This window comes from Bos grunniens, chromosome 11, assembly GCF_055505025.1.
Source record: "Bos grunniens cultivar Pamir isolate PY7600 chromosome 11, Bosgru_T2T1.0, whole genome shotgun sequence".
Lineage (NCBI taxonomy): Eukaryota > Metazoa > Chordata > Mammalia > Artiodactyla > Bovidae > Bos > Bos grunniens.
Genome location: NC_141175.1, coordinates 42539591 through 42566823, shown reverse-complemented (window position 1 = coordinate 42566823; position 27233 = coordinate 42539591). Strand labels below are relative to the sequence as shown.

Genomic DNA, 27233 nt, shown 5'->3' with positions numbered 1-27233 from the left:
AAAATGTTTTTAACATTTGGTGTATATGCTTTAGTCTTTTTGAAAATGAATATTTATTTTTCAAAATAATGATGTCAAATTACAAAGGTATTAGGTAACATTTTATTCATGACACAATAATTCTCTGTATTTTCACTGATGCTTTCTTATGCAACATATAATTATAATTGAAGCATAGTTTTTCGTGACACAGTCATAACATAACTTGTTTAGCCAATTACATAATTTCTATTCATTTAGGTCATTTTCAATGTATTGCTGATTATTGATATGGTAATTTTTATTTTAAATGTTATCAATTTGATTTGTGTGGTTAAAACAGTTAATGAAATTTACTGGCTAGAAATTAAGCAAGAAATTTTAGCTACTTCTATCTTTTATTTTTCATCTTTCTATCATGTCATTTGCCTATTTTTCATATTATCTTTTGCTTATAATTGCAGCAATTACAAACAAATGCTTTTCATATTTTTGTGATAAAAAATCCTTTAGAAAATTTTGACTTTTTAAAAGAGATTTGCTCAAATTTTGTTTGTTTTCTTTTTAAGACTTTTGCCATAAGTTCAAGTTTACAGTGTTTTCAACCACTGTAAAATTATGTGTATTTTAACCTGTAATTATTTTTAGTGGCTTTATGGTTGTTTGCATTTAATTTGAAATGCAACATTTCTAATTTATTTGTGATATGCTATGAAATTTATTTTTTTTAATGTTAGGCAGTTATACCAATGAAATTATTAAGGAATCCATCCTTTCCACACATACAAGAAAGTTAATAGTTGTTCCTTATTTTCACATTTTTAAAGTTTGTACCTATGGGGTTGCACAGAGTTGGACACGACTGAAGCAACTTAGCAGCAGCAGCAAAGCTTGTACTCTTTTTTATTTCTTGTTTTATTACAATAGAACTTGAAGAATAGAAATAATTTTTGAAATATTAGGCTTATCTTGTTTTTGAATCTAATAAAATGATTCCAATATTTCACATTATTCTGATATTGAGTATGTGTGTGCTATGATATTCTTTTTAACATTTAATAAATTGCCTTATTACCCTATCTAGCTATCATTTAAAGTCAAGAATGAATTTAACTATTATTAAGTTCTTCTATGGCACCTATCAGATAATAGTGTATTCTAACACTTTGATTTTGCTGTCGTACTTACATTTTCCAGAAACAAAGGTCATTTGCTCATAATTTATCATTCTTTTAGCATAACATTAGATTCAGTTTGGTAGAGGTTGTGTGTGTATGTTTCATCCATGATACCTGGTTTTATAATCAGAGATACAAGAACATTAGAAAATGAAAGGGATTTCCATATTTTTGATGCTTAGAAATTAAATAACGTAGAAATAAAATTCTTGAAGTTTTGAAAAACAATTTTTTTGTTGTTCTTTCTGAATGATCTGCAGAGAGTGGAATGCACCAAATGGAATGCATTTGATCTTTTATGTGCAGTTCAAATGCATAAACTCATGTAACTCACACCCAAATCCAGACCTAAAACATTTCCACCATCCCAGGAGGTTTTGTCATGTGACTTTCCAGACTGCTCCACCTCACTGTGGCGTGTGCTTTGATTTTCATCACCTGCCCGTTCTTGTAGTTCATATAAATTAAATCATACATTTGAAATTCATGTTGTTACATATATTCATGATTCATTACTTTGCATTGCCAGGTCATAGTTCATTGTATGAATATGCACCAATTTTTTCATCTAGTTTCTTCTTGATGAAATATTAGCTCTTTCCTGTTCTAAGCCCTTATAAGTAGAGTTACTTTAAACATTCTTCTGCAAGTTTTCCTACAGTAATCTATAAATACCTAATAGTAGAATTGGAGGAATCATAGAGCAAGTAATGAGTTTAACTTTATCAGAAACTACCACTTTTCCAGAGGTTGTAACTTCTGCATTACTGCCAGCATTGTATGTGAATTCCATTTGATCCACAGCCTCATTAATATTTGACATTTTCAATTGTTTTAATTTTACCATTCTAATTTTCTGTGAGACAGTATGTCATTGTGATTTCAACTTGCATTTTCTTGATGACTAATGATATTAAGCCATTAATATCAAGTCATTAAAATGACTAAGTCATTTTATGTGCATTTTTGCCATTTGTATATCTTTTGTGAAATGTTTATTGAAATATTTTGCCCATTTTTAAGTTGAGTTGTTTGTCTTTTTACTATTAAGTTGTAGGAGCTCTTTATATATTATGTATACAAATCCTTTGTCAAACATATGCACTACAAATATTTCTTCCATGTCTTCAGTTTGTTTACTCATTTCTTAATATTTTGATGTATATGTCTTAAACAGAATATTTCAAAAATGTATCTTATTTTGGATATCTTTAGTCATCTTTTATATTTTGATATGTACATTACTCCTTTTCATTATTAATTAATATGAAGTAATTTCAATTTTGATTTTCTCTCTGAACAAATTTATTTAGAAACATGATTTTAAAACTCTAGTTTTAGGAGTTAATTTATATTTTATTTTTAGCCTGTTTGTTCCTTTTCTATTTCTGTTTTATTATTTTTAATTTTTTAAACTTTCTATGATAGACATTATGATGCAAACTTTAGACTTTCTTTTAGGAATGGAAAAATACATTTATTCCTGCTGAGACTGAGGCAGGTAAATAGCCTTTCAGCTATCACAATCCTTGGGCTTCCCTGATGGCTCAGTGGTAAAGAATCTGCATGCCAATGCAGGAGATGCAGGTTCAATCCCTGGATGGGGAAGATTGCCTTGAGCAGGAAATGGCAACTCACTTCAGTACTCTTGTCTGGGAAATCCCATGGACAGAGGAGCCTGATGAACCGCAGTCCATCGGGTTGTAAAAAAGCTGAACACAACAGCAACATCACAATTCTTGGAGATGGTCACCACTGAAAGGCTGTCCTGCCCAATGCCGTACTCCCTTCCCTGGGGAGCCAAATTCAAAGACTGGTCTGTGTTCTCCAACTCACAGTTCTGTTACTCTCTCTTCCAATCCTGGCTCCTTTCCTTCTCCCCCATAAATGTTGAACCTCCTAAATGATAATCTCCACCTTAGAATGTGCCTCTCTGTGTGCTATATCTGCTGAGATTGGTGTGTGTGTGTGTCTGTGTGTGTATATGCATGTCTATGCATGTATATAACCAATTAAATGATTGAATTTGTAAATTTTACAGGGATATTGTAAAAATAAAACAAAACCAAACATAAACAAGGATAACAACAAAAGCAAAGTATATTTCTATTCTTTCACTGGTGAACACAAAGCCTGATATAGTTATCAAACCAAATATCTATATTATTATATCTTTTTTATATTTATGTTTTGCTATTTGATTTATCGAAGATTGTCTTAATTCTATTGACTTTTAAAAATTTATTTGTGAATATTTGTTTTATATTTTATATATCATATTTTGATATAATAAAATTACCTATGTGGCAAATCATAGTAATGCATTTAGTAACCCTGTATTGGCATTAATTAACTGTATCTCTTTCTGTTTCTTTGCCTTGATATTTTATACGATGTTACTGTTGTAACCCTTTCATTTCTTTTATTTATATAATCTGCTTTGTTCAACTTTTTACTATTAACTTATTTGTATGTTTTTTAGATATGTTCCTGTTAATTGGAGCAGTTAAATTATTTTCTTCAAACTGAATGTTTTTAAAAAGGGAATATTTAACACTTTTATACTTGTTAAAACTGCTATGTTTGTCCTTCTGTCACTTTCTATAATTCTTTTAATAATGCTTCCTTGTATTTTATTATTTTCTGAAATTCAAGACATAAGCCATATTTTCTTTGCTATATTAATTTCTAGTGTATTAGGAAGAGTATTTTGTTTTAATTCAGCTATTGATTACTTTTCAATTGTTCAAAATCATTCTTTAATCTATTTTGTTTTAATTTTAGAGTAAAAAATTATAGTTTTTAATCTCTTACTATATAAAAGGGGGCATTATGCAAGTTTTTATTTCGTCTCAAGTCTCCTCTATTTTTGGATTTTAGCTCCTGTTCATATAATCTGTACTTTCCAGTCAATACTATTGTTGAAGTTTTATTATTTATATTACATTTTTTTCTTAAAAAGGAGTTAAGTTCTTAAATTTGTCCACCATTTCACAGATTTTCTTTTTTCTTCTTTATTCTTGTATCTTTTCACCTTCAAGATGTTTTATTCCTACTGTAATATTTGTAATTTCCTCACTCTGTCCTTATTTTTTTTTACCATTGTGCTCTCTTTTCACTTTATTTTATTCATATGACTTTTCCACTCCTGTTCCATAGAATTCATGTCTTGTACTTGAGTATAAGAATTTATTGGCATAGCTAGAGATATTTTCTTTCTTTTGATATTCCAGGGTAATTTTTCCTAATTCTCAAAGGAAAGTGATTTGTTTTTCAATTCTCTGTGTCCTGGAGCCACTACTATAGTGATTCAGATATAATTTTGATTATGGGTTCCATAATTTTGTTTCTTTGAATTTTAACCTCAAACGAAGACTCAGAATAAACTCTTACCTGGTATCTTCAACTCTAACTTTTGTATTTTAAATCCAGCTGGAACCTCATATGGTAATTAAATATAGTGCTTGACTTTTTGTGATCCCCATGGACTGTAGCCAGCCAGGCTCCTCTGTCCATGGAATTTTCCAGGCAAGAGTACCAGAGTGGGTTGCTATTCTCTTCTCCAGGGAATCTTCTGACCCAGGGATTGAACCCATGTCTTCTGTACTACAGGCAGATTCTTTACCATCTGAGCCACTAGGGAAGGCCTCGTATATATTTTCCAGTTCAAAAATCTTCCCTAACTTTTAAAGCCTGTAAAATCCAAACTATTTAACCTGCATTAAAGATTCTCATCTTCTTTGTCTCTGTTATCAAACTTCTCTACTCAAATTTTCACTACTTTCTCTACTTTCCACTCAAATCACACATTATTCACATCTGCTCATTTACCTTAAGCTGTTTCCCTTATTAGCACTATATTCCGTACTTCTTTATTTTATTTTCCTTATCTCTCTTTTACATTCTTCAGAGAACACTTTCAAACCTTCTTCTTATATTAAGGGTTTCTTGATCACTTCTTCCTAAAATGACCTACTCCTTACCTGAACTTCTCCAACAGTTATGTTGTAGTTCCACTGGCTCTTACCTTTTATCATCTTTACTTATGGGTTCTCTTGGTAGGTAACCTGACTCCCCCAGCTGGAGGATGGACTCTTAAGGTTAAGGTCACACCACAGTTGTTGTTGCTGTTGTATCACGTGATTCAGAGGAAACATCCTCTGATTCCTAGCAGGAACCCCTCGTCTTTGTTGAGTCTGTAGTAACTATTGGCTGACTGATAAACATGAAACTAACCTGTGATCTTTGAGCATATTTGTCTCTGATCCTGGTAACCTATTGCTTAAAGCTGAGAAAAGTATAAAACAAATATCAGAATCAGTCCATAGACTAAACACATCTTATGAGAGGGGTTAGTTTGAAGTATGTAATGAATTTAATGCTCCAACAGCACTCTAAACAATTATTCTCTTTCCTGTTTTATGTTGTGACTCTTCAAAAGCATATTGGCATGTTTCCTCTCTGATTCCAATCTCTTGTGGCTTCACTGTTCTTTGGCAAAGATTACTTGAATCTGTCATAGTCTCATAATCCAGCTTGGAGAACCAGAATTTAGACTGTGGTTCCCACACCTTGATCGTTTATTAGGTCCAGTGGCTTTTAAGGCTAAGTCAGGCATAGTAATGGTTTACGTGACTACGTTTCTTGGCAAGGCAAATGACATCTGCAGAAATTTGAAAATTCTTTTTAAATCTTTTTTTTAATGAGTTACTGCCAGTGGAGTTGGTAATTTTCCCTGGCATTGGGTTTTATGTCACACAACGACCTGTGCTCTTCTAAAATCATCGCCACAATTTGATGACTCCTTGTGAAAAGTTTTGACGGTTTATTGGCAAGTGATACATCCCAGCACCTGTCTGGGTGAACTAAAAAACTGTGTATTTAAAATAAATATTTATAAATACTTCAGCATTGAACATCAATCAGAGTATACTGCATGCTTATTTAAAGCATCTAAACTTTGAAATGAATCCCAAGTCTTTCTGGGGAGATTGTTAACTCAGTTTCCTTGGCAGTCGTAACGAGGAACAAGAAGATACTTTCAAATAGCCCAGTGGGGTTTTCCAGGGAGTCTTTAGTCTCATTAACTTTCTTTCTCTTAATGAGCATGTAAAAGCCCTTGAATTGTTCACCATTTTTTAAATGAGGTATTTTATATGGCTTTTAAAAGTTCAAGGATTGAAATCCTTTTCATTCCTTTTAAATCTGCAATTGTAACACTGAATACTATTTCCCATTCTGTCCATTTACATGTAGTTAAATGAGAAAATTTTTTTTTTAATTAGGATACAACAGTATTGAATTCTCTGCAAGAGTTGGCTCCAATCTCTTGCAAGATTCTCTTGCAAGAAAGAGATACTTACGAGATATTTATAGCATCCCTTTTACTGGGGCTTCCCTGGTGGCACAGGTGGTAAAGAATCTGTCTACAATGTGGGAGACCAGGGTTTGATCCCTGGGTCTGAAACATTCCCTGGAGTAAGGGAATGGCAACCCACTCCAGGATTCTTGCCTGGAGAATTTCCTGGATAGGGGAGACTGACAGGCCCCAGTCCATGGGATCGCAGAGAGTCAGATCTGACTAACACTTTCACTTTTTTAAACTGGGGATTAAGGATAGCAACCTTGAAGAACTCACTAGTTTAGTTCAGTTCAGTCACTCAGTTATGTCTGACTCGTTGGGACGATATGGACTGTAGCATGCTAGGCTTCTCTGTCCATCACAAACTCCCAGAGCTTGCTCAAACTCATGTCCATCGAGCCAGTGATGCCATCCAACCATCTCATCCTCTGTCATCCCCTTTTCCTCCTGACTTCAATCTTTCCCAGCATTAGAGTATTTTCCCAGGAGTTAGTTTTTCACATCAGGTGGCCCAAGTATTGGAGTTTCAGCTTCAGCATCAGTCCTTCCAATCAATATTCAGGACTGATTTCCTTGAGGATGAACTGGTTGGATCTCCTTGCTGTCCAAGGAACTCGCAAGAGTCTTCTCCAACACCACAGTTCAAAGGCATCAATTCTTCAGCGCTCAACTTGCTTTATAGTCCAACTGTCACATCCATACATGGCTATTGGAAAAGCCATAGCTCTGACTAGATGGACCTTTGTAGGCAAATTAATGTCTCTGCTTTGTAATATGCTGTCTAGTTTGGTCATAGCTTTTCCTCCAAAGAGCAAGTGTCTTTTAATTTCATGGCTGCAGTCACTATCTGCAGTAATTTTGGAGACCAAGAAAATAAAGTCTGTCACTGTTTCCATTGTTTCCCCATCTATTTGCCGTGAAGTCATGGGACCAGATGCCATGATCTTACTTTTCTGAATGTTGAGTTTTAAGCCAGCTTTTTCACTCTCCTCTTTCACTTTCATCAAGAGCCTCTTTAGTTCTACTTCGCTTTCTGCCATAAAGGTGGTGGTATCTGCATATCTGAGGTTATTGATATTTCTCCCAGCAATCTTGATTCCAGCTTGTGCTTCATCCAGCCTGGCAATTTGCTTGATGTACACTGCATATGAGATAAATAAGCAGGGTGACAATATACAGCCTTGATGTACTCCTTTCCCAAATTGGAACCAGTCTGTTGTTCCATGTCCAGTTCTAACTGTTGCTTCTTGACTTGCATACAGATTTCTCAGGAGGCAGGTCAGGTGGTCTGGTAATTCCATCTCTTGAAGATTTTCCCACAGTTTGTTGTGATCCACACAGTCAAAGGATTTGGCCTAATCAATAAAGCAGATGTAGATGTATTTCTGGAATTTTCTTGCTTATTTTATGATCCAACAGATGCTGGCACTTTGATCTCTGGTTCCTCTGCCTTTTCTAAATCGAGCTTGAACATCTGGAAGTTCATGGTTCACGTACAGTTGAAGCTTGGCTTGGAGAATTTTGAACATTACTTTGCTAGTGTGGGGGATGAGTGCAATTGTGCAGTAGTTTGAACATTCTTTGGCATTGCCTTTCTTTGGGATTGGAATGAAAACTGACCTTTTCCAGTCCTGTGACCATGGCTGAGTTTTCCAAATTTGTTGGCATATTGAGTACAGCACTTTCACAGCATTATCTTTTAGGATTTGAAATAGCTCAACTGGAATTCCATCACCTCTACTCGCTTTGTTCATAGTGATGCTTCCTAAGGTCCGCTTGACTTTGCATTCCAGGATGTCTGGCTCTAGGTGAGTGACTCGCTTTGTTCATAGTGATGCTTCCTAAGGTCCGCTTGACTTTGCATTCCAGGATGTCTGGCTCTAGGTGAGTGATCACATTGTCATGGTTATCTGGGTCATGAAGATCCTTTTTGTACAGTTCTTCCATGTATTCTTGCCACCTCTTCTTAATATCTTCTGCTTCTGTTAGGTCTATAGCATTTCAGTCCTTTATTGTGCCCATCTTTGCATGAAATATTCCCTTGGTATCTCTAATTTTCTTGAAGAGATCTCTAGTATTTCCCATTCTATTGTTTTCTTCTATTTCTTTTCATTGATCACTGAGGAAGGCTTTCTTATTTCTCCTTGCTATTCTTTGGAACACTGTATTCAAATGGGTATGTCTTTCCTTTTCTCCTTTGTTTTTCATTTCTCTTCTTTTCTCAGCTATTTGGAAAGCCTCCACAGATAGCCATTTTGCCTTTTTGAATTTCTTTTTCTTGGGGATGGTCTTGATCACTGCCTCCTATACAGTGTCACGAACCTCCATCCATAGTTCTTCAGGCACTGAGTCTATCAGATCTAATCCCTTGAATCTATTTCTCACTTCCATTGTATAATTATAAGTTGCTCAGTTGTGTCTGACTCTTTGTGACCGCATGGACTATAGAGTCCATGGAATTCTCTAGGCCTGAATACTGTAGTGGGTAGTCTCTTTCTTTTCCAGGGAATATTCCCAACCCAGGGATTGAACCCAGGTCTCCCACATTGCAGGTGGATTCTTTACCAGCTGAGCCACAAGGGAAACCTGAAGAACTCATTAAATGCTGCTTAAAAAGAACTTCACACCTGGACCATATTTGACCATATTTTTGCCCTTCGTACTATCATATTTCTGATATTTAAAAATAATTTCAATATTTTATAAAAGAAAATTACTAAGCGTTATGAATATTTTTACTTCATCCATCATAGGATTTCCTGAGAGACAGCATGGCATAACAAAATTGAACTGGGATCCAGTTCTGACCACTACTTGCTAGCTATGTCACTTTAGATAAGTACTTGTTTTCTCTGAAACATCTAATTTTCACAGAGTGAATGTGAGGATCAAGTGAAATAATACACATGTAAGCAATAAATTGTTTTTCTTGTTGTCTGGGAAGAAGGCCCATATATAAACTACTGGCTATTTCAGAATAAAATTGTATAATGCATCCTTGTGGCTGATGGATGGTGATGAACAGAAATAAAGCAGTTCTAGAAAACAAGAGTCCAAGGGAATAGAACTGGGTTCAGCTGTGAAGAATAAATATCCTGCAACAGTCTTGCCATCACTGTTTCCATCACTCTTTTCCTGCTATAATTAAATGAAAAATATGTTTAGGGAAGACTTCATGGAAATACTGGCTTTCTGAATAACAACATATCTGACGATGCTGAAAACCGCTCCCCACCTACAGACAGACCATTGGAAAAACTGACTCCCCTGAAATTAATCTCCAAGAGGATTTTGCATGGCCAGAAATGTACATTGAATAGACACGGAAGAGAAGTGAAAAGACAAAGTATGTATTTCTATTTGAAAGTGTAGCTGAGAAGCTAGGAATAGAAATGAAGATTGGATCTCAGCTAAATGCTTTAGAGTTGAGGAAAACAAGCTGATAATCTTGTCTGACTCTCAATATTATAGATAATGAAATGGAAGTTCCCAAAGAGTTTGACTTGCCTAGCCTGTGGGTGAGATTGTGTTCTGGTTGGTTCCGTGTAGACCTGTTGCTTTAGCTTAGTTCTTCTGAGCACTTTTCATTGTCCTTTTGGAACAATAAATTGCATGACGGCCATCAGTGGTGGCCTCAGAACAACACAGCATAGATTGCTCTCCAAATCTTGATTTCTAGTCTTCCGTCCCTGCAACTATCTTCTACTGTCTTTCCTTGAGTGAGCTGGAATGAACTTTATTTTTCAAATAGGTTCCTGATTATTTTGCTCTGTGGGTCCAGAGACCTTTGGAGATGTGTGTTTACAAGTCTAAGAGGAACAGGAAAGATGTGGTGAACACTAGGAAAGTTCAGGTTAGAAATTCACTGGAAGAGAACTTATGGCAAGGTTGGTCAAATATCACAATGGGTGTTCATCCAGTCAGGAAATAGGTAAGTCCCTGTGTGTCTAGCAAACTATGTGAGAGCTCACCAGTTAGTGTTTCATGCACTCTTTTCACATCTTTTTTTGTCAAGTAAACAAGTAATACTGAGCACTTTCTAAATGCAGGGCACTGTGAAAGAATCAAAGAAGTGGCAATGGATGAGAGCCTAACAGCTTTAAGAGGTGTAATCAGTAGTCTCTAACCTGTAAATTTAATCAGGTAGCATTTATGTTAATGGTCATCCTTTCCAGTGTGAGGACCACTTGCACTCTTGACAGTTTAAGATGACTTGGTGACCAGGCATCAGTGGTCGGGGAGATATTTTAAATATTTGGTAAGGCGGCAGCTGGGGGGTAGGAAAAAGAGAAGGAGGGAGAGAATTTCCCAGCACCCCTCAAATCACACCATCTAATTTGTTTCCTACGTGAGCCCAGACCACAAGGTCAGGCGGCACAGCCTATGTAATGAACAAAGAGCCTTGTGTGCTTACTCCACGGGCCGAAGTGTCAGTGACTTATCCCTGAGAGGTCAGAAACACGTCTGAAAATCTCCCACCGCAGAGGGTGGATAAGAGGGCTATAAAACATGAGAATACAAAATGTAATGGCTTAATGGTTTGGGCTCTGCTCTGGTTTGCAGGGACCTATCTTCTTACATAGTCAATGAGCTGTTTCCAACCTACACTTGATTTCTTTAGTGGAGGGAGAAAACAGATGTGCTGTTGGCAGTATGGGAGTCTAATCCAAACATCTAAACAACGCTGCTTGAAGGAATTCAGAATGAGGTCCAAGAGTAGGAAGGAAATATTAATATATTCAAGAATAAGGGACTCCAATGGAGAAGGCGATGGCACCCCACTCCAGTACTCTTGCCTGGAAAATCCCATGGATGGAGGAGCCTGGTGGGCTGCATTCCATGGGGTTGCTGAAGAGTCGGACACGGCTGAGCGACTTCACTTTCGCTTTTCACTTTCATGCACTGGAGAAGGAAATGGCAACCCACTCCAGTGTTTTTGCCTGGAGAATCCCAGGGACGGGGAAGCCTGGTGGGCTGCCGTCTACGGGGTCGCACAGAGTTGGACACGACTGAAGTGACTTAGCAGCAGTAGCAGCAAGGGACTCCAAAAATCTACTTCCCCCCACCCTGCCTCGTCTGCTGTCTTTGGCATAGCAGTCATCAGTGGCTAATGACCTGGAAGAAGCAGGAAGTTGGGTGGAGGTAGGGTCATATGTGATGGTCTGTAGCAGCTTACAAGGAGGCTTTCTTAAGTTGTTTTCCCCATTGCATGGGATGGAATCGTTTATGAGTTTTAGTCAAATCCATTCAAATCGGGTTTCCTAACCTGGCACCGTGCAAGCTCTCCAGAGCTAGAAAACTGTAGGAATTAGACATCTTTCAATTTCCAGAACCTTATTGTGTAGTATAAGGGGTTCCCCTTCCTTTAAAAAGTACCTTCTATCAAAAATAATCTTGAGAAATTTTATCCCAAAAGTACTATGAAAGATTTGGCTTCTTATCATTTGAACCAAGAGTTTATTTGTACGTCAAATATACAAGTTGAAATCATTAAGGAAAAAATATATGATACCATAAAACTCCTTTTATTTGTGATATTTGAAATTCTTTTAAAAAGTTAAAGTTGTGTACGGGTGTATATGTGTGTGTACATGTGCACACACTCTTAATACCTTCAGATACAAATAGAGTCTAGAAGCCAGGAAGAACCCTGAATTCACTGGGAATTCTTGTTAGTAACTTCCCTGTTCCAGCAATCATAAAATATAAGTCTCACCTTGGCATTCATCCATACCTATAAATAAGAATATTTATCATTGATCATGCATATGGTTGAAAGGATGAACATCAAAGCTTCCTCCTTTCTTATCTATGTGTAGCTAACCTCAGGTATAGTCCTATAAATTATGGAAAACAAACAATAATGGAATAGCTTGCCATTTTAGAAATCTGGAAAACAGATGAGCACTCTGGAGAGAGAAAAACATGCGAGTATATGCCATGTGCCTTACCATCAGTATTCTTGGTAAAAAACAAAACAAAACTAGCTCATTGATATAAAACTTTATTAAGTGGAACACAAGCTAATATTATAGGGAAAGAAAGCAGATTAATAGTTGCCTGAGGAGTGGGTTGAAGGTGGGAAAGGTTGATGGGAAGTATTTGCTAGGACACAATAAAATATATAGGGATGATGGATGTATTTACTATCTTGATTGTGTGGATGATTTCATGGACGTGTGCATATTCCAAGCCTTATTCAATTATGTCCTTAAAATGTTCAGCTTATTGTATCAATCATACCTCAGTCAACCTGAAAATGATTGTAAGTTCTTAAGAAATAGCACTAGCACATAAGAAACTTACAGTTTCAAGGCATTTTTCAGTGTGGCCTTATAACCTCAATTAAGGTTATAATGTTGTCTAGCAGAATGATTTGAGTTAGAGGTATTTGCATGAAACAAAGTTGCATGTCATTTATCTCAGTTGCTAACACCTTAAGTCTCAGTGCAGATCCTGGGTCATCATGAAGGTGCATGGTATATTTTGACTGAATAGACAAATAAAAGCAATATAATCCCAAAGTATGCAGAAAAGAAGGATATACCAGTTAGGATAGGATGATATATCAATTTTATTTGACGGCTAGTAACAGAATCCCAATTCTAGAGGATAAATCTAACAAGCATTTATTCTTTTCTGCAATAGTGGTTCAGAGATACGCAGTCCAGGGCTGTTTGGTGGCTCTCTGAAATCACTAGAACTCAAGATTCTATTTTTCTGCTTCACAACACATGGCTTTCATCTTCAAGGACAACTAATTTTCCCAGATGGTAGAGGAAATTCTAGCCATTATTACTAACTTCTAGAAAAAGGAAGGGAGGTGGTAATTCTTCTTTAATAGACTTTTCCTTTTAAGTGACATTTTCTAAAGACCCACACAACACTTGTATATTTCATTCATTATACTGAATATCCAGGGAGGCTGGAAAAAGTAGGCAGTATGTCAGATGCTAATGTCTGCAGGTAAAATCAGGTTTTGGATCACAAGGAAGAAGGAGAAACTGGGTGGCAACCTGCTCTCCTAATCACGTTGGGCCTCCGTGTTTCTTTTATGATTATCATTCCTCTTGTTCTTGCCACCAAAGTTGAGTAATAATTAAGAGTTTATGAAGCACACTTCTAGGTGTGGCCTTTTAACCACTCAGGTATTTTATTTCACAATAAATATTTGGCAGACATCAAGCAGATAGAAAAGGAAGTGGTTACACCTAGAGGAAACTAACAACACTGAATTCCAATTTACAGATTCCCTCTTTTGCATTGCAAAGAATACTAGTCAAAGACCACTGTTAAAAACAAACAAACAAACATGGTCCATGTGATTTTATTTTTGTTGTATATTTTTTAAGACAAATGGGTTATTGCCAAGAGCTAGTAAATCTTTCTTCTTACAGGGGACTGGAATGCAAAAGTAGGAAGTCAAGAAACACCTGGATTAACAGGCAAATTTGGCCTTGGAGTACAGAATGAAGCAGGGCAAAGGCAAATAGAGGTTTGCCAAGAGAACACACTGGTCATAGCAAACACCCTCTTCCAACAACACAAGAGAAGACTCTACACATGGACATCACCAGATGGTCGACACCAAAATCAGATTGATTATATTCTTTGCAGCCAAAGATGGAAAAGCTCTATACAGTCAGCAAAAACAAGACTGGAAGCTGACTGTGGCTCAGATCATGAACTCCTTCTTGCCAAATTCAGACTGAAATTGAAGAAAGTAGGGAAAACCACTAGACCATTCAGGTATGACCTAAATCAAATCCCTTATGATTATACAGTGGAAGTGAGATTATACAGTGGAAGGGACTAGATCTAATAGACAGAGTGCTTGATGAACTATGGATGGAGGTTCATGACATTGTACAGGAGACAGGAATCAAGACCATCCCCAAGAAAAAGAAATGCAAAAAAGCAAAATGGCTGTATGAGGAGGCCTTATAAATAGTTGAGAAAAGATAAGGAGCAAAAAGCAAAGGAGAAACAGAAAGATATACCCATTCGAATGCAGAGTTCCAAAGAATAGCAAGGAGAGGTAAGAAAGCCTTCTTCAGCGATCAATGCAGAAAAATAGAGGAAAACAATAGAATGGGAAAGACTAGAGATCTCTTCAAGAAAATTAGAGCTATCAAGGGAACATTTCATGCAAAGATGGGCTCGATAAAGGACAGAAATGGTAGGGATCTAACAGAAGCAGAAGATATTAAGAAGAGGTGGCAAGAATACACAGAAGAACTATACAAAAAAAGATCTTCGTGACCCAGATAATCACGATGGTGTGATCACTCACGTAGATAGAGCCAGACACCCTGGAATGTGAAATCAAGAGGGCCTTAGGAAGCATCACTATGAACAAAGCTAGTGGAGGTGATGGAATTCCAGTTGAGCTATTTCAAATCCTGAAGATGACACTGTGAAAGTGCTGCACTCAGTATGCCAGTAAATATGGAAAACTCTGCAGCAGCCACAGGACTGGAAAAGATCAGTTTTCATTCCAATCCCAAAGAAAAGCAATGCCAAAGAATGCTCAAACTACCACATAATTGCACTCATCTCACACACTAGTAAAGTAATGCTTAAAATGAAGGAGGAGATTGAAAAAGTTGGCTTAAATCTCAACATTCAGAAAACTAAGTCATGGTATCCGGTCCCATCACTTCATGGCAGATAGAATGGGAAACAGTGGAAACATTGGCTGGCTTTATTTTTCTGGGCTCCAAAATCACTGCAGATGGTGACTGCAGCAATGAAATTAAAAGATGCTTACTCCTTGGCAGGAAAGTTATGACCAAACTAGACAGCATGTTAAAAAGCAGAGACTTTACTTTGTCAACAAAGGTCCATCTAGTCAAAGCTATGGTTTTTCCAGTGGTCATGTATGGATGTGAGAGTTGGACTGTGAAGAAAGCTCAGTGGTGAAGAATTGATGCTTTTGAACTGTGGTGTTGGAGAAGACTCTTGAAAGTCCCTTGGACTGCAAGGAGATCCAACCAGTCCATCCTAAAGGAGATCAGTTCTGGGTGTTCATTGGAAGGACTGATGTTGAAGCTGAAACTCCAATACTTTGGCCACCTGATGCAAAGAGCTGACTCATTTGAAAAGACCCTGATGCTGGGAAAGATTGAGGGCAGGAGGAGAAGGGGGCGACAGAGGATGAGATGGTTGGATGGCATCATCGACTCGATGGACATGGGTTTGGGTGGACTCCCGGAGTTGGTGATGGACAGGGAGGCCTGGCATGCTGTGAAGAGGAGCAAAGAGTCAAAGAGAAGTGAAGGGGTTGCAAAGAGTCAGATATGACTGAGTGACTGAACTGAACTGAAGAAATCTTTTGCTAGATGGAGATTTTTTGACACAATAATGTTTGTTTTGATGAAATTTGACCTATATTGTATTTCTTTACGTCTGTTGCTAATTTTCAGTAGGGCTGTGGTTCTCAAATTTTTTTACATGGAGAAATCCTTTGTTAGAACAAACTCTAGCAGAAGCATACAAATAAAGCAGATAAAATTGATGTGGCTCTAGGTGAAGGATTATGAGTATAAATAACCTACAAACTTCACAAGCTCATCCAGTTTCCTATCACCACCCTCTATTTTAAGGCACACATAACATGTTTGGGCCATGGTTTAAGATGTTGTCAATGATTTGTTTTTAGTAAGATTTAAAGGTATCTAGTCAAGAATAAGTAAAAGTCCTGGAAAATATTCTCTTCCACCAGATCTATGAAATGACCACTTAAATCTTCCAATTTGTACATCAGTTAGGAATCTGAGAAACAGTAGCAATTGGTGTTTTTAAATAGTGTCTTGGCTTGAAAAACAGAAGTTAATCAACTGCTGAGGCTTTGCTGTTGTAAAATCTTATTATGGCAAGGAAATACAGTCCTTCACTGCACTATTAAAATCCACACACATTCATTCTAACGGGAGAGAAATTACTATGTTTATCACTCTTTGAAGAAGCAGTTTTTAAGAAAATGGATAGTTTTGTTGTTGCTTTATGCTTTACTTATCACATCTATAACTAAACATTGTGGAATTCATCAAAAAAAAAAATCCGAAGTTCTTTCATTAACAAGAAACATTTTTAAGAAAAAAATGCACTTATTTGGAAATAAGATCATCAGAGAAACCACCATTTTTTTATTATTGCAAAATAGATGCTATGTGATTTTTTTTTTTTTTTTAAGAAAGAAAGAATATGGGCACAGGAAGCTTTAGGAGTCAATCTGGCTTTTTGTTAAAACCAAAGAAGGACCTACCAAGGAAAGAGTAAAGTTATTGTTTAAAAAGCTGTTTTATATTCAAGACAATTATTAAACTTATTTATGTATTTGTTTTTGTTTAGTCACTCAGCAATGTCTGACTCTTAGAGACCCCATGGACTGCAGCATGCCAGGCTCCTCTGCATGGGATTGTCCAGGCAAGAAAACTGGAGTGGATTGCTGTTTCCTCCTGCAGGTAATCTTCCAGACCCAAGAATCAAACTCATGTCTCCAGTTTTGCAGGTGGATTCTTTATCACTGAGACACTAGGATATGCCTACATTTACATTATTGTCCAACTTAGTGGTGCTTAAAAGAAGTTTTGCCTTCTCAGAGGTATTTTAGATATGTGTGGGGGTGGGTTTGAACTGTGAAAATATTTGGCATGTGCTTCTGGCAGCAATCAGATGGGAGTCAGGAATGTGGTATGCTCTACAATGTGCTGGAGAGTCCTACAGAAAATGCCATTGGCCATGACCTGCAGGACGTCTAGGCAATGCACTAGATACCTCCTCTGTTACACATATTAATGTTAAGTACAAAGCATTTTTTGCATGGTTTTAACATATACTGACACTAAACTGGTCATAGCAAACACCCTCTTCCAACAACACAAGAGAAGACTCTATACATGGACATCACCAGATGGTCAACACCGAAATCAGTTTGATTATATTCTTTGCAGCCAAAGATGGAGAAGCTCTATACAGTCAGCAAAAACAAGACCAGAAGCTGACTGTGGCTCAGATCATGAACTCCTTATTGTGAAATTTAGACTTAAATTGAAGAAAGTAGGGAAAAACACTAGACCATTCAGGTATGACCTAAATCAAATCCCTTATGATTATACAGTAGAAGTGAGAAATAGATTTAAGGGCCTAGATCTGATAGATAGAGTGCCTGATGAACTATGGAATGAGGTTCGTGACACTGTACAAGAGACAGGGATCAAGACCATCCCCATGGAAAAGAAATGCAAAAAAGCAAAATGGCTGTGTGAGGAGGCCTTACAAATAGCTGTGAAAGAAGAGAAGTGAAAAGCAAAGGAGAAAAGGGAAGATATAAGCATTTGAATGCAGAGTTCCAAACAATAGCTAGAAGAGATAAGAAAGTCTTCTTCAGTGATCAATGCAAAGAAATAGAGGAAAACAACAGAATGGGAAAGACTAGAGATCTCTTCAAGAAAATCAGAGCTACCAAGGGAACATTTCATGCAAAGATGGGCTCGATAAAGTACAGAAATGGTATGGACCTAACAGAAGCAGAAGATATTAAGAAGAGATGGCAAGAATACACAGAAGAACTGTACAAAAAAGTCTTCACGACCCAGATAATCACGATGGTGTGATCACTGACCTAGAGCCAGACATCCTGGAATGTGAAGTCAAGTGGGCCTTAGAAAGCATCACTACAAACAAGGCTAGTGGAGGTGATGGAATTCCAGTTGAGCTCTTTCAAATCCTGAAAGATGATGCTGTGAAAGTACTGCACTCAATATGCCAGCAAATTTGGAAAGCTCAGCAGTGGCCACAGGACTGGAAAAGGTCAGTTTTCATCCCAATCCCAAAGAAAGGCAGTGCCAAAGAATGCTCAAATGACTGCACAATTGCACTCATCTCATACGCTAGTAAAGTAATGCTCAAAATTCTCCAAGCCAGGCTTCAGCAATGTGAACCATGAACTTCCTGATGTTCAAGCTGGTTTTAGAAATGGCAGAGGAACCAGAGATCAAATTGCCAACATCTGCTGGATCATGGAAAAAGCAAGAGAGTTCCATAAATATATCTATTTCTGCTTTATTGACTATGCCAAAGCCTTTGACTCTGTGGATCACAATAAACTGTGGAAAATTCTGAAAGAGATGGGAATACCAGACCACCTGATGTGCCTCTTGAGAAATTTGTATGCAGGTCAGGAAGCAACAGTTAGAACTGGACATGGAACAACAGACTGGTTTCAAATAGGAAAAGGAGTACGTCAAGGCTGTATATTGTCACCCTGTTTATTTAACTTATATGCAGAGTGCATCATGAGAAACGCTGGGCTGGAAGAAACACAAGCTGGAATCAAGATTGCCGGGAGAAATATCAATAACCTCAGATATGCAGATGACACCACCCTTATGGCAGAAAGTGAAGAGGAGCTCAAAAGCCTCTTGATGAAAGTGAAAGAGGAGAGTGAAAAAGCTGGCTTAAAGCTCAACACTCAGAAAACAAAGATCATGGCATCCGGTTCCATCACTTCATGGGAAATAGATGGGGAAACAGTGTCACACTTTGTTTTTTTGGGCTCCAAAATCACTGCAGATGGTGACTGCAGCCATGAAATTAAAAGACACTTACTCCTTGGAAGAAAAGTTATGACCAACCAAGATAGCATATTCAAAAGCAGAGACATTACTTTGCCAACAAAGGTTCATCTAGTCAAGGCTATGGTTTTTCCTTTTGTCGTGTATGGATGTGAGAGTTGGACTGTGAAGAAGGCTGAGCACTGAAGAATTGATGCTTTTGAACTGTGGTGTTGGAGAAGACTCTTGAGAGTCCCTTGGACTGCAAGGAGATCCAACCAGTCCATCCTGAAGGAGATCAGCCCTGGGATTTCTTTGGAAGGAATGATGCTGAAGCTGAAACTCCAGTACTTTGGCCACCTCATGTGAAGAGTTGACTCATTGGAAAAGACTCTGATGCTGGGAGGGATTGGGGGCAGGAGGAGAAGGGGATGACAGAGGATGAGATGGCTGGATGGCATCACTGACTTGATGGACATGAGTCTGGGTGAACTCCAGGAGTTGGTGATGGACAGGGAGGCCTGGCGTGCTGCGATTCATGGGGTCGCAAAGAGTCGGACATGACTGATGACTGAACTGATACTAAAATTAGTGAAAGATTCTATTTTATCATAGTTTGTTCCAAGTTTATCAAGATTTGATCATCATTTCAGAAAGTCATATCTTTGGCAGCAAAATCATTTATGGTACCTGCACCACCTGCAGCTCTCCGTAGGTAGCATACTTAGTGGTGATTCAGTGAGAAGTCCAAACACCTTCCAGTGTCCTTGTCTCTTAGTTTCACAAACTGAATTATAGATAATTTTCTTATAAACTATTATGCTTTTATTTCTCCTTTACGTTTAGTCAGGGATGCATATAATTCATATGGATTTCATTTCTAGATAGTAAAAGTGGTTATAAGAAGTAGATGTTGGTTCTGTTAAAATTGCAGACTATTAGCCCAGGGCTTCTCAACCCTGGCAGCATGGATATTTTGGGTCGGATTATTATTTGTTGTGAGGATCTATCCTGTGTTTTGTAGGATCCTTAGCAGCATTCTTGGCTTCCACTTACTGGATGCTAGGGATATTCCCCTGATATACACCCAAGTTATAACAACCAAAAATTTCTTAAGACAGTGCCAGATATGCCGTGGGGGACAAAAACCATCCCTAGTTGTGAACCATTGCATTAGTGTAAGTTATAAGAGTTTTAAAACTGTCAGATGTGCTGCTTTTTCTGGCTCACCATTACTTATTTTTATTGAATTTTTCCCCAACTGCTTATAGATTTTAAAATTTATTGTTTTTTAAATTGAAGTATAATTCATTTACAATGTTGTTTTAGTTCCTGATGTACAGCAATGTGATTCATAAATATATAAAATATGTATTCTTTTTCAGATTCCTTTCCATTATAATTTATTATGGTGATGGTGGTTTAGTTGCTAAGTTGTGTCCAACTCTTGCAACCCCGTGGACTGTAGCCAGATCCTCTGTCAATGGGATTTTCCAGGCAAGAATACTGGAGTGGTCTGCCATTTCCTTCTCCAAGGGATGTTCCCGACCCAGGAATTGAACACGGGTCTCCTGCATTGCAGGCAGATTCTTTACCACTGAGCTACCAGGGATATTGAATATAGTTCCTGTGCTATACAGTAGGACCTTGTTGCTTATCTATTTCATATAGTTTGTTTCTACCAATCCAAAACTCCTAATTTATCTCACCATCTCTTCTTTTTCCCCTTTGGTAGCCATAAGTTTATTTCTTTATGTGTATGAGTCTGTTTCTATTTTGTGAGCTGGTTAGATAGCATCACCAACTCAATGGACAGGAGTGTGATCAAACTCCAGGAGACAGTGAAGGACAGGGAAGCCTGGCATGCTGCAGTCCACGGGGTCACAAAGAGTTGGACACACCTTAGCGACCGAACAACAATTAATAAATAAGCTAATCTGTATCATTTTTTAGATTCTGCATATATGTGATATCACATGATATTTCTTTGGTGACTTACTTCACTTAGCATGATAATCTCTAGGTCCATCCATGACGCTGCCCAGGGCACTATTTCATTCTTCAAATGGCTTAGTAGTATTCCATTATATACATATAAGTCACATCGCTATTCATTCATCTAGAGATGGACGCGTCGGTTGCTTCCATGTTCACTATTGTGAATAGCGCTGCAGTGAACTGCGGGGCACGTACCACTACTTACTGATGAACATCTTCCCTGTGTTCTTTAAAACTGCTGTTTGTAGTTCTTTGGTGCAGACCCTGTCCCAGTTTCCCCCAGTAGTTTGTCATGACTGTGCTAGCTATTGCTTCTTTCCCAACTTTTGGATTTTGTTTCTGTTTTAGGAGGAAGGAAACTGAACTTGGAAAGGCTGAGTTTTATCCCGGTTTTGCCATAGTTTATTTATGTGACCTTGGGCAAATCGTTTCACCACTATGTGTCTCAACTTCATCTGTGAAGTGAAGAATTGGGCTAGAAAATCAGAGGTTCCTTCATCTCTCAAAATCTTTGATTAGTTATTCTCTGACTCATCTCTTAAAAAAACCTGTTTAACTGTTGGCAATTCTACATGTGATTTGGCAGAAGACATCCCAAACATGCCAAGAAAGTATGAGTTTAAAGACAGTGATATTCATGAAAAATATCATCACTCAGAGAATTTTAAAATAGTCCAACAGAAGTTAGCAAAACAAAGTAATGTAGCTTAAAAAATCTAAAATTTAGAAAAAATCTTCTTTTTAAAGAACCTTGCTCTGAAATAGAACAAAAAGACTTATTAAAATATTAACAAACTTATACACTTGGACCTTCTAAGGGTGCAAGAAAGAGTCAGTAATTTGGCCCATGATCTGGACTGATGAGGACAAAAATCTTTGAGTCTTCTGAAGACTCAAAATAACATTAGTATATATATTGATGACTCTTCCTCTAAAAGGCCAAGCTGTATGGATGATCAATGAAAAAGTCATCAGGTCATATACTGTTTCTCTCAAATGACTAAATACCTGGATATTTGGAGATAGAGGGAACAATTAATTGGCTGAATTTTCACTTTTTTTTTTTTTTTTCCAGTGTCATGGACAAGAGAAAGATGGAATTCACTTTATAGTGTTGGTAACAAGCACCTCTACATCTGGGTTCTCAATTATGGATATTCCCTATTTTTCCTCTCATTATGTAAAAAGGCTGTAACAGCATTCTATTGGCCGACAGTGATGATAGCTCAGAATTAGAGGCCAAATTTTAAAGGCATTGCAATCCCATTGAAGGGGAAGGAAACTTACTAAACACCCAGTATTTGTCAGGTGTATATTACTTCCAATTCTCAGAATGGCTTATGACATAAGCATTGCGATTCTTATTTAGGGATGAAGAAACCTAGTCTTTAAGATGACCTGTCTAAGATCAGCTAATTACAAAAGGGAGCATGAATCCTTCTGATTCAAATATCCCCACTCTTTCCACTGAGCTGCTATGGTATCCTTATGTTAGCTGAAGGTGGTTACCAGGGTTAGCATTGCTGTTTTTCCCAAATGCCACCTCTGGCTGAGGCATAGTTAGAAACTCTAAAGTTTGTGTAGCTTGTGTTGCATTCTCCTCTCCTTTCTCCTTCCTTTTTCTACACCCTTCCAGGTCTGACTCTATTTCAGACATCTGTATCCCAAGGCTGCACACTAAATGCTCTGACCAACAGCACCACCATTGGTCAGAGCAATCATCTGAGCATTCCCCAAGCATCCTCCCCTTGTCGAATCTTACCACTCCCAAGCCCATGACCTTGGACTTTGCTCTCTGCCAGATGGTGTTATGAGGCTGTGGCTTTGCAGACATTGCTACTGGATTAATTGTCTAGCCTTCTAGGGATCTTAATCAAGATAACAAACCTATCTAAGGGAGGTTAGGGTGTTGTTGCCAATGTCAGGGTCTTGGTGACTAAGCAGACCAAGAACCTCTCTGCCAGGATCCATCAACATTTTTATGGAGATCAAAGCCCTGAACTCAAATGGTAAAGCCCTCATTAGACATTTAAAGCCAGTACACTTAAGAAAAGGTAATAAAGAGACAACTGTGCCTTTTTCTAGGGTCTCTTAAAATAAAATCTTTACCAGACCAAAGTCTTCCTTATGATGAATCAAATTTTGATCAAGACAGTAAATACTCAAGGAGCTTATGTCTAAATTGGCTTAACTGGGAAAAAAAAAAGTTCAGTGTTTCAATAATCAAGAATTTCAACATGATACAAATAGCAGTAGCACAGGGTACTAGGCAAGGTCTCTGGTTCTGCTTAACAAAGATGTCAGTTATTCCACTGGGCATAATGAGCTTCTGTTCATTAGTCAATCATTTAATGCTGATTGAGCACTTGTGTTCAAGGCTTTGTGTTGGGATGAAGATAAGAGATCTTACTACTGTGTAAATGGCTTAAAATAAATTAATGTATTAATTTTTTTGTCATTCAGTCATAGTCACTGTCATATCTAACTCTTTGCGATCCTGTGGACTATAACTCACCAGGCTCCTCTATCCATAAGCTTTCCCAGGCAAGAATACTGGAGTGGGTTGCTATTCCCTTCTCCAGGGGATCTTCCTGGATCATAAAGTCATGTAAATTAATGCAAGGTTTGCAGCAAGACCTGGGATTGATATATGTGTTTCATTCATTTATCTGTGCTCATTTTACAACAGATAATATTTATCTGAAGTATGAATAGTACAGCCACCATGTACTATGGGGAGATAGAGCCAAGATTCAGACACAATCTGAACTGGAAGGGCCAACCGTGTGGTCAGGAACACAAATACAAGTAGGATGATTCCACTCCAGTATGATCACTGTGCAAAAATTGATCATCTGGGCAACTTTTGACATGACAGCACACAGATGGAGCAACAAGTTCTTGTCTTAAGGTGATAATGAAAACATCCTGGGAGAAGTGGTGCCCAAACTGCAACCTAGAGGAAGAGGAGTGAGCCGGACAAAATGTGGGCAAGCTGCTGCAAGAAGGATGGAGAGAATGGCACGTGCAATTCTCAGAGACAAGAGAGAGGCTGGCCAAGTATAAAACAGGCAATAATTTGTGATAGCAAGAATTTAGGCATGAAAATAATGGAGGATACAGGTAAAGAAAGACTAATTCATGAAGGTATTTGAATCCATACCAGGGAGGTAGATGCTATCTTGGGGACAATAGGGCTTCAATGATGAATTTCAATCATGGCAGCCATTTCAGTGATTAGAATGCAGGCAATGAGGAACCTGGGTAATTTTGCTTTTCTGGAAAATACAAAAGTCAACAAAAATGCCTGAAGCCAATAACCAGATTATCTTGAATATTTTGATTCATCTGTGATGGTGAATGAGGCATAAAGTATTCTATATGTTCTTTCTTCTCTCCACGGTGGTGAGATTCCTTAGAAAAATCAATAAAAGGCATTTTTGAATAAGAAGTTAGTAAAAGTCATAAAAAGGCTTGAGTTAGAATAGACATTTTGCAGCTGTTTCTGGCTGAAACCAGAAAGTGGAAATGAAGCAGCTGACACATCTCTCCTTATATTATAACTTTTATTAAGCAGACAACCTTCCTTCACCCTTACCAGCCCCATCTAACTCTAGGCACCTCTTTTTTTTTAATGTGAAAAGGATTTTTTTTTAATGTTTTAAAGTTAATAAAATATACAACTTGACCTGGTTAATCTGAATCAGTTTGCAAACTCCCTTTACATTTGGATAAAAAAAATAAACCCTTAGATTAACAAACTCTTGGCAAATTCCCTGCCTCTCCTGCTAGTGAATTCTTTGCTAGTTACATTTCCGGCTCCCCAGACATGGGGATGAATAAGCCTGGATAAACCAGGCCTGGCTGTAATTTCATTAAGCACTTTTTTTCTTTTTTTTTTTGCAATAAGAAAAATTGTGTCATAGTGTACAGATATCCTTAAGGTGACATTCACTCTGATCTGCCAGTTTGGGGGCTGGGCCTAAGTTCCTTGCATCCAATAAAAATACTTGGCCAAAGGCACTTTCTACCTTTCTGATAATTAAAGATTTTGCTACTTGTGAAAGTGATAATGCTGCTGGCTAGACAAATTGAAAGGTGAAGGTGAGCTCTACAGAGGAGGCTAAAAGGACCTCAGTCAAACCAACTTTTTAGACTCCAGCTTTAATATCTTTTAAGCTCTTAAGAAACCAGGCTCTGGGGAATAAGTAGGGGAAAGTGTACAGATGCCAATTCCAATCGCCAATTGCACTCCACCATTTTATGTAGGGAACTTGAGCATTCATGGATTTGGGTATCCACGTGGGTCCTGGAATCAACTCACCACAGATGCCAAGGAATGACTATATTCTGGAAAGAACTGTTATCCTAGAGTTGGAAACAATCAGACATCCTTCTCATCTCTTCCTTAACATAGGACTTTGCTCAATGACTCATCTTTTCAGAAGCGTTTTCTGATGAATCTTCTTCCATCTCAGTCATTTTCAAGGGGCTATTATAATTCGAGTGATACAATATTTCTCCTTGTGTGTTAGTCACTCAGTCGTGTCCGACTCTTTGCGACCCCACAGACTGTAGCCCACCAGACTTCTCTGTCCATGGAATTCTCCGGGCAAGAATACTGGAGTGGATTGCCAATCCCTTCTCCAGAGGAACTTCCCAACCCAGGGACTGAACCCTGATCTCCTGCCTCACAGGCGAATCTTTACCATTTGAGCTACAGGGGAGTCTCTGTATATTTCTCCTTAGCTGGCTTTAATTCCCTTCTTATATCTTTTTCTTTCTTTGCAATGGCTCCACCTAACTCTTCTGTCTTTCTCTTGGCACCATGCTCAATGGTGTATGTGGTTCATGCAGTATGTGCTTAATACTCTGAGAAGGACATTATGAAAGAACTTAATGCTCAGAAAGAAAATGTGTAATGCCAGCCCCTAGCTGGCATTACAGCTAGCAGATTTTCCCTGCAAAATTACATTAATTACTCTCATAAAATATAACACTATCCTTATTACTTTTGGCAGTAAAAGAAAGCCTCTAATGTATACCTTTCCTACCATACCTCACACACTTAACTGAAGGGAGTTCAAATAGAGGGGTGGAAAGGCATGGAAAAGCTAGATTCTTCCAGTGGGAACCAAATGAGTTGGAGTGTGGAAGTCTGATTTTGAATTCAAAGTGGTCTGGGAAAACACAAACCTTTATATATCTTGAGTGTGACCCATTGGCCCCTTCAGTGTTTTGCAATGGAGTCTTCCTTTCAAAGTCTTCCCCTAATTCTTCTTTTTGGAAAAGTAGTGTGAAACTTACTTTCAAAGCCCTTAAGTGTAAAAATAAACAAGCATTCAGTCAATGAAGTCCCTGCTGCCTTGCTACACCACAACACTTTTGAGTCATAAATCACAGCTTTGACAGGTCTATGATGATGCATTGTGTTAATACATCATAATGACAATGTTGATGATGTATTAGTACAATATATCCTGAAAGCCTCTCACTTTAGAATTCTGTGTTTATGGATAGCAGAGGAAAGATTTGAGAGGGCTGAAACTGAGAAAAAGGGAGGCACAAGGGAGGGTTCAGGATGATGAACATCTTTTTTTCTGACAGACCAACAACCAAAAAGGGAACTCAAAGGCTTCTACCTCCCAGGCACTAATGCCTTCCCTCTCCCAGTAGTTGTACCATGGATGCAACTCCTGGAGATGTACATGGTGTGTGGTGAGTTGCTTCAGTAGTGTCTGACTCTGCGACCCCATGGACTGTAGCCCACTAGGCTCCTCTGTCCATGGGATTTTCCAGGCAAGAATACTGGAATGGATTGCCACGCCCTCCTCCAGGGATCTTCCCGACCCAGGGATTGAACCTGCATCTCTTATGTCTCCTGCATTGGCAGTCGGGTTCTTTACCATTGGAGCCACTTCATGGATGCAACTTCTGGAGATGTAGACGCTACCAAATCAGGAATTGCACAGCTATCTATTGGCGGGGCCAGACCTGATGCAGATCTTCTGGGTCTAAGCCCCATAGTCTTTTCAGACTTTGAGGTGAATGAAATATCCTTTATGTTTGTGAAATAGGAGCTCTGTTTTAGGTGAACTCATTAGACACAATTTTCCATCACACTTGCACATTGCTGCTGCTGCTGCTGCTGCTAAGTCA

General features: G+C 38.0%; 1 protein-coding gene across 6 annotated transcripts in view; it reads left to right on the top strand.

Moving 5' to 3' along the window:
* The window catches only part of LOC147362998 (uncharacterized), a 73339-nt gene that overhangs the window by 10362 nt on the left and 35744 nt on the right, over positions 1–27233 (top strand). For 4 of the 6 annotated variants that reach the window (XR_015135859.1, XR_015135861.1, XM_086323655.1 and 1 more), the window contains exon 2: positions 16873–16985. Coding sequence is in view for 2 of the 6 variants with exons in the window: in XM_086323655.1 (XP_086179781.1) it covers positions 16873–16985 (113 nt within the window). In the remaining 4 variants the exon portion in view is untranslated. Of the gene's footprint in view, positions 1–13916; positions 14269–16872; positions 16986–22149; positions 23537–27233 lie in introns of those variants that run through there. The other 2 variants (XR_015135862.1, XR_015135860.1) reach the window with 2 other exon arrangements.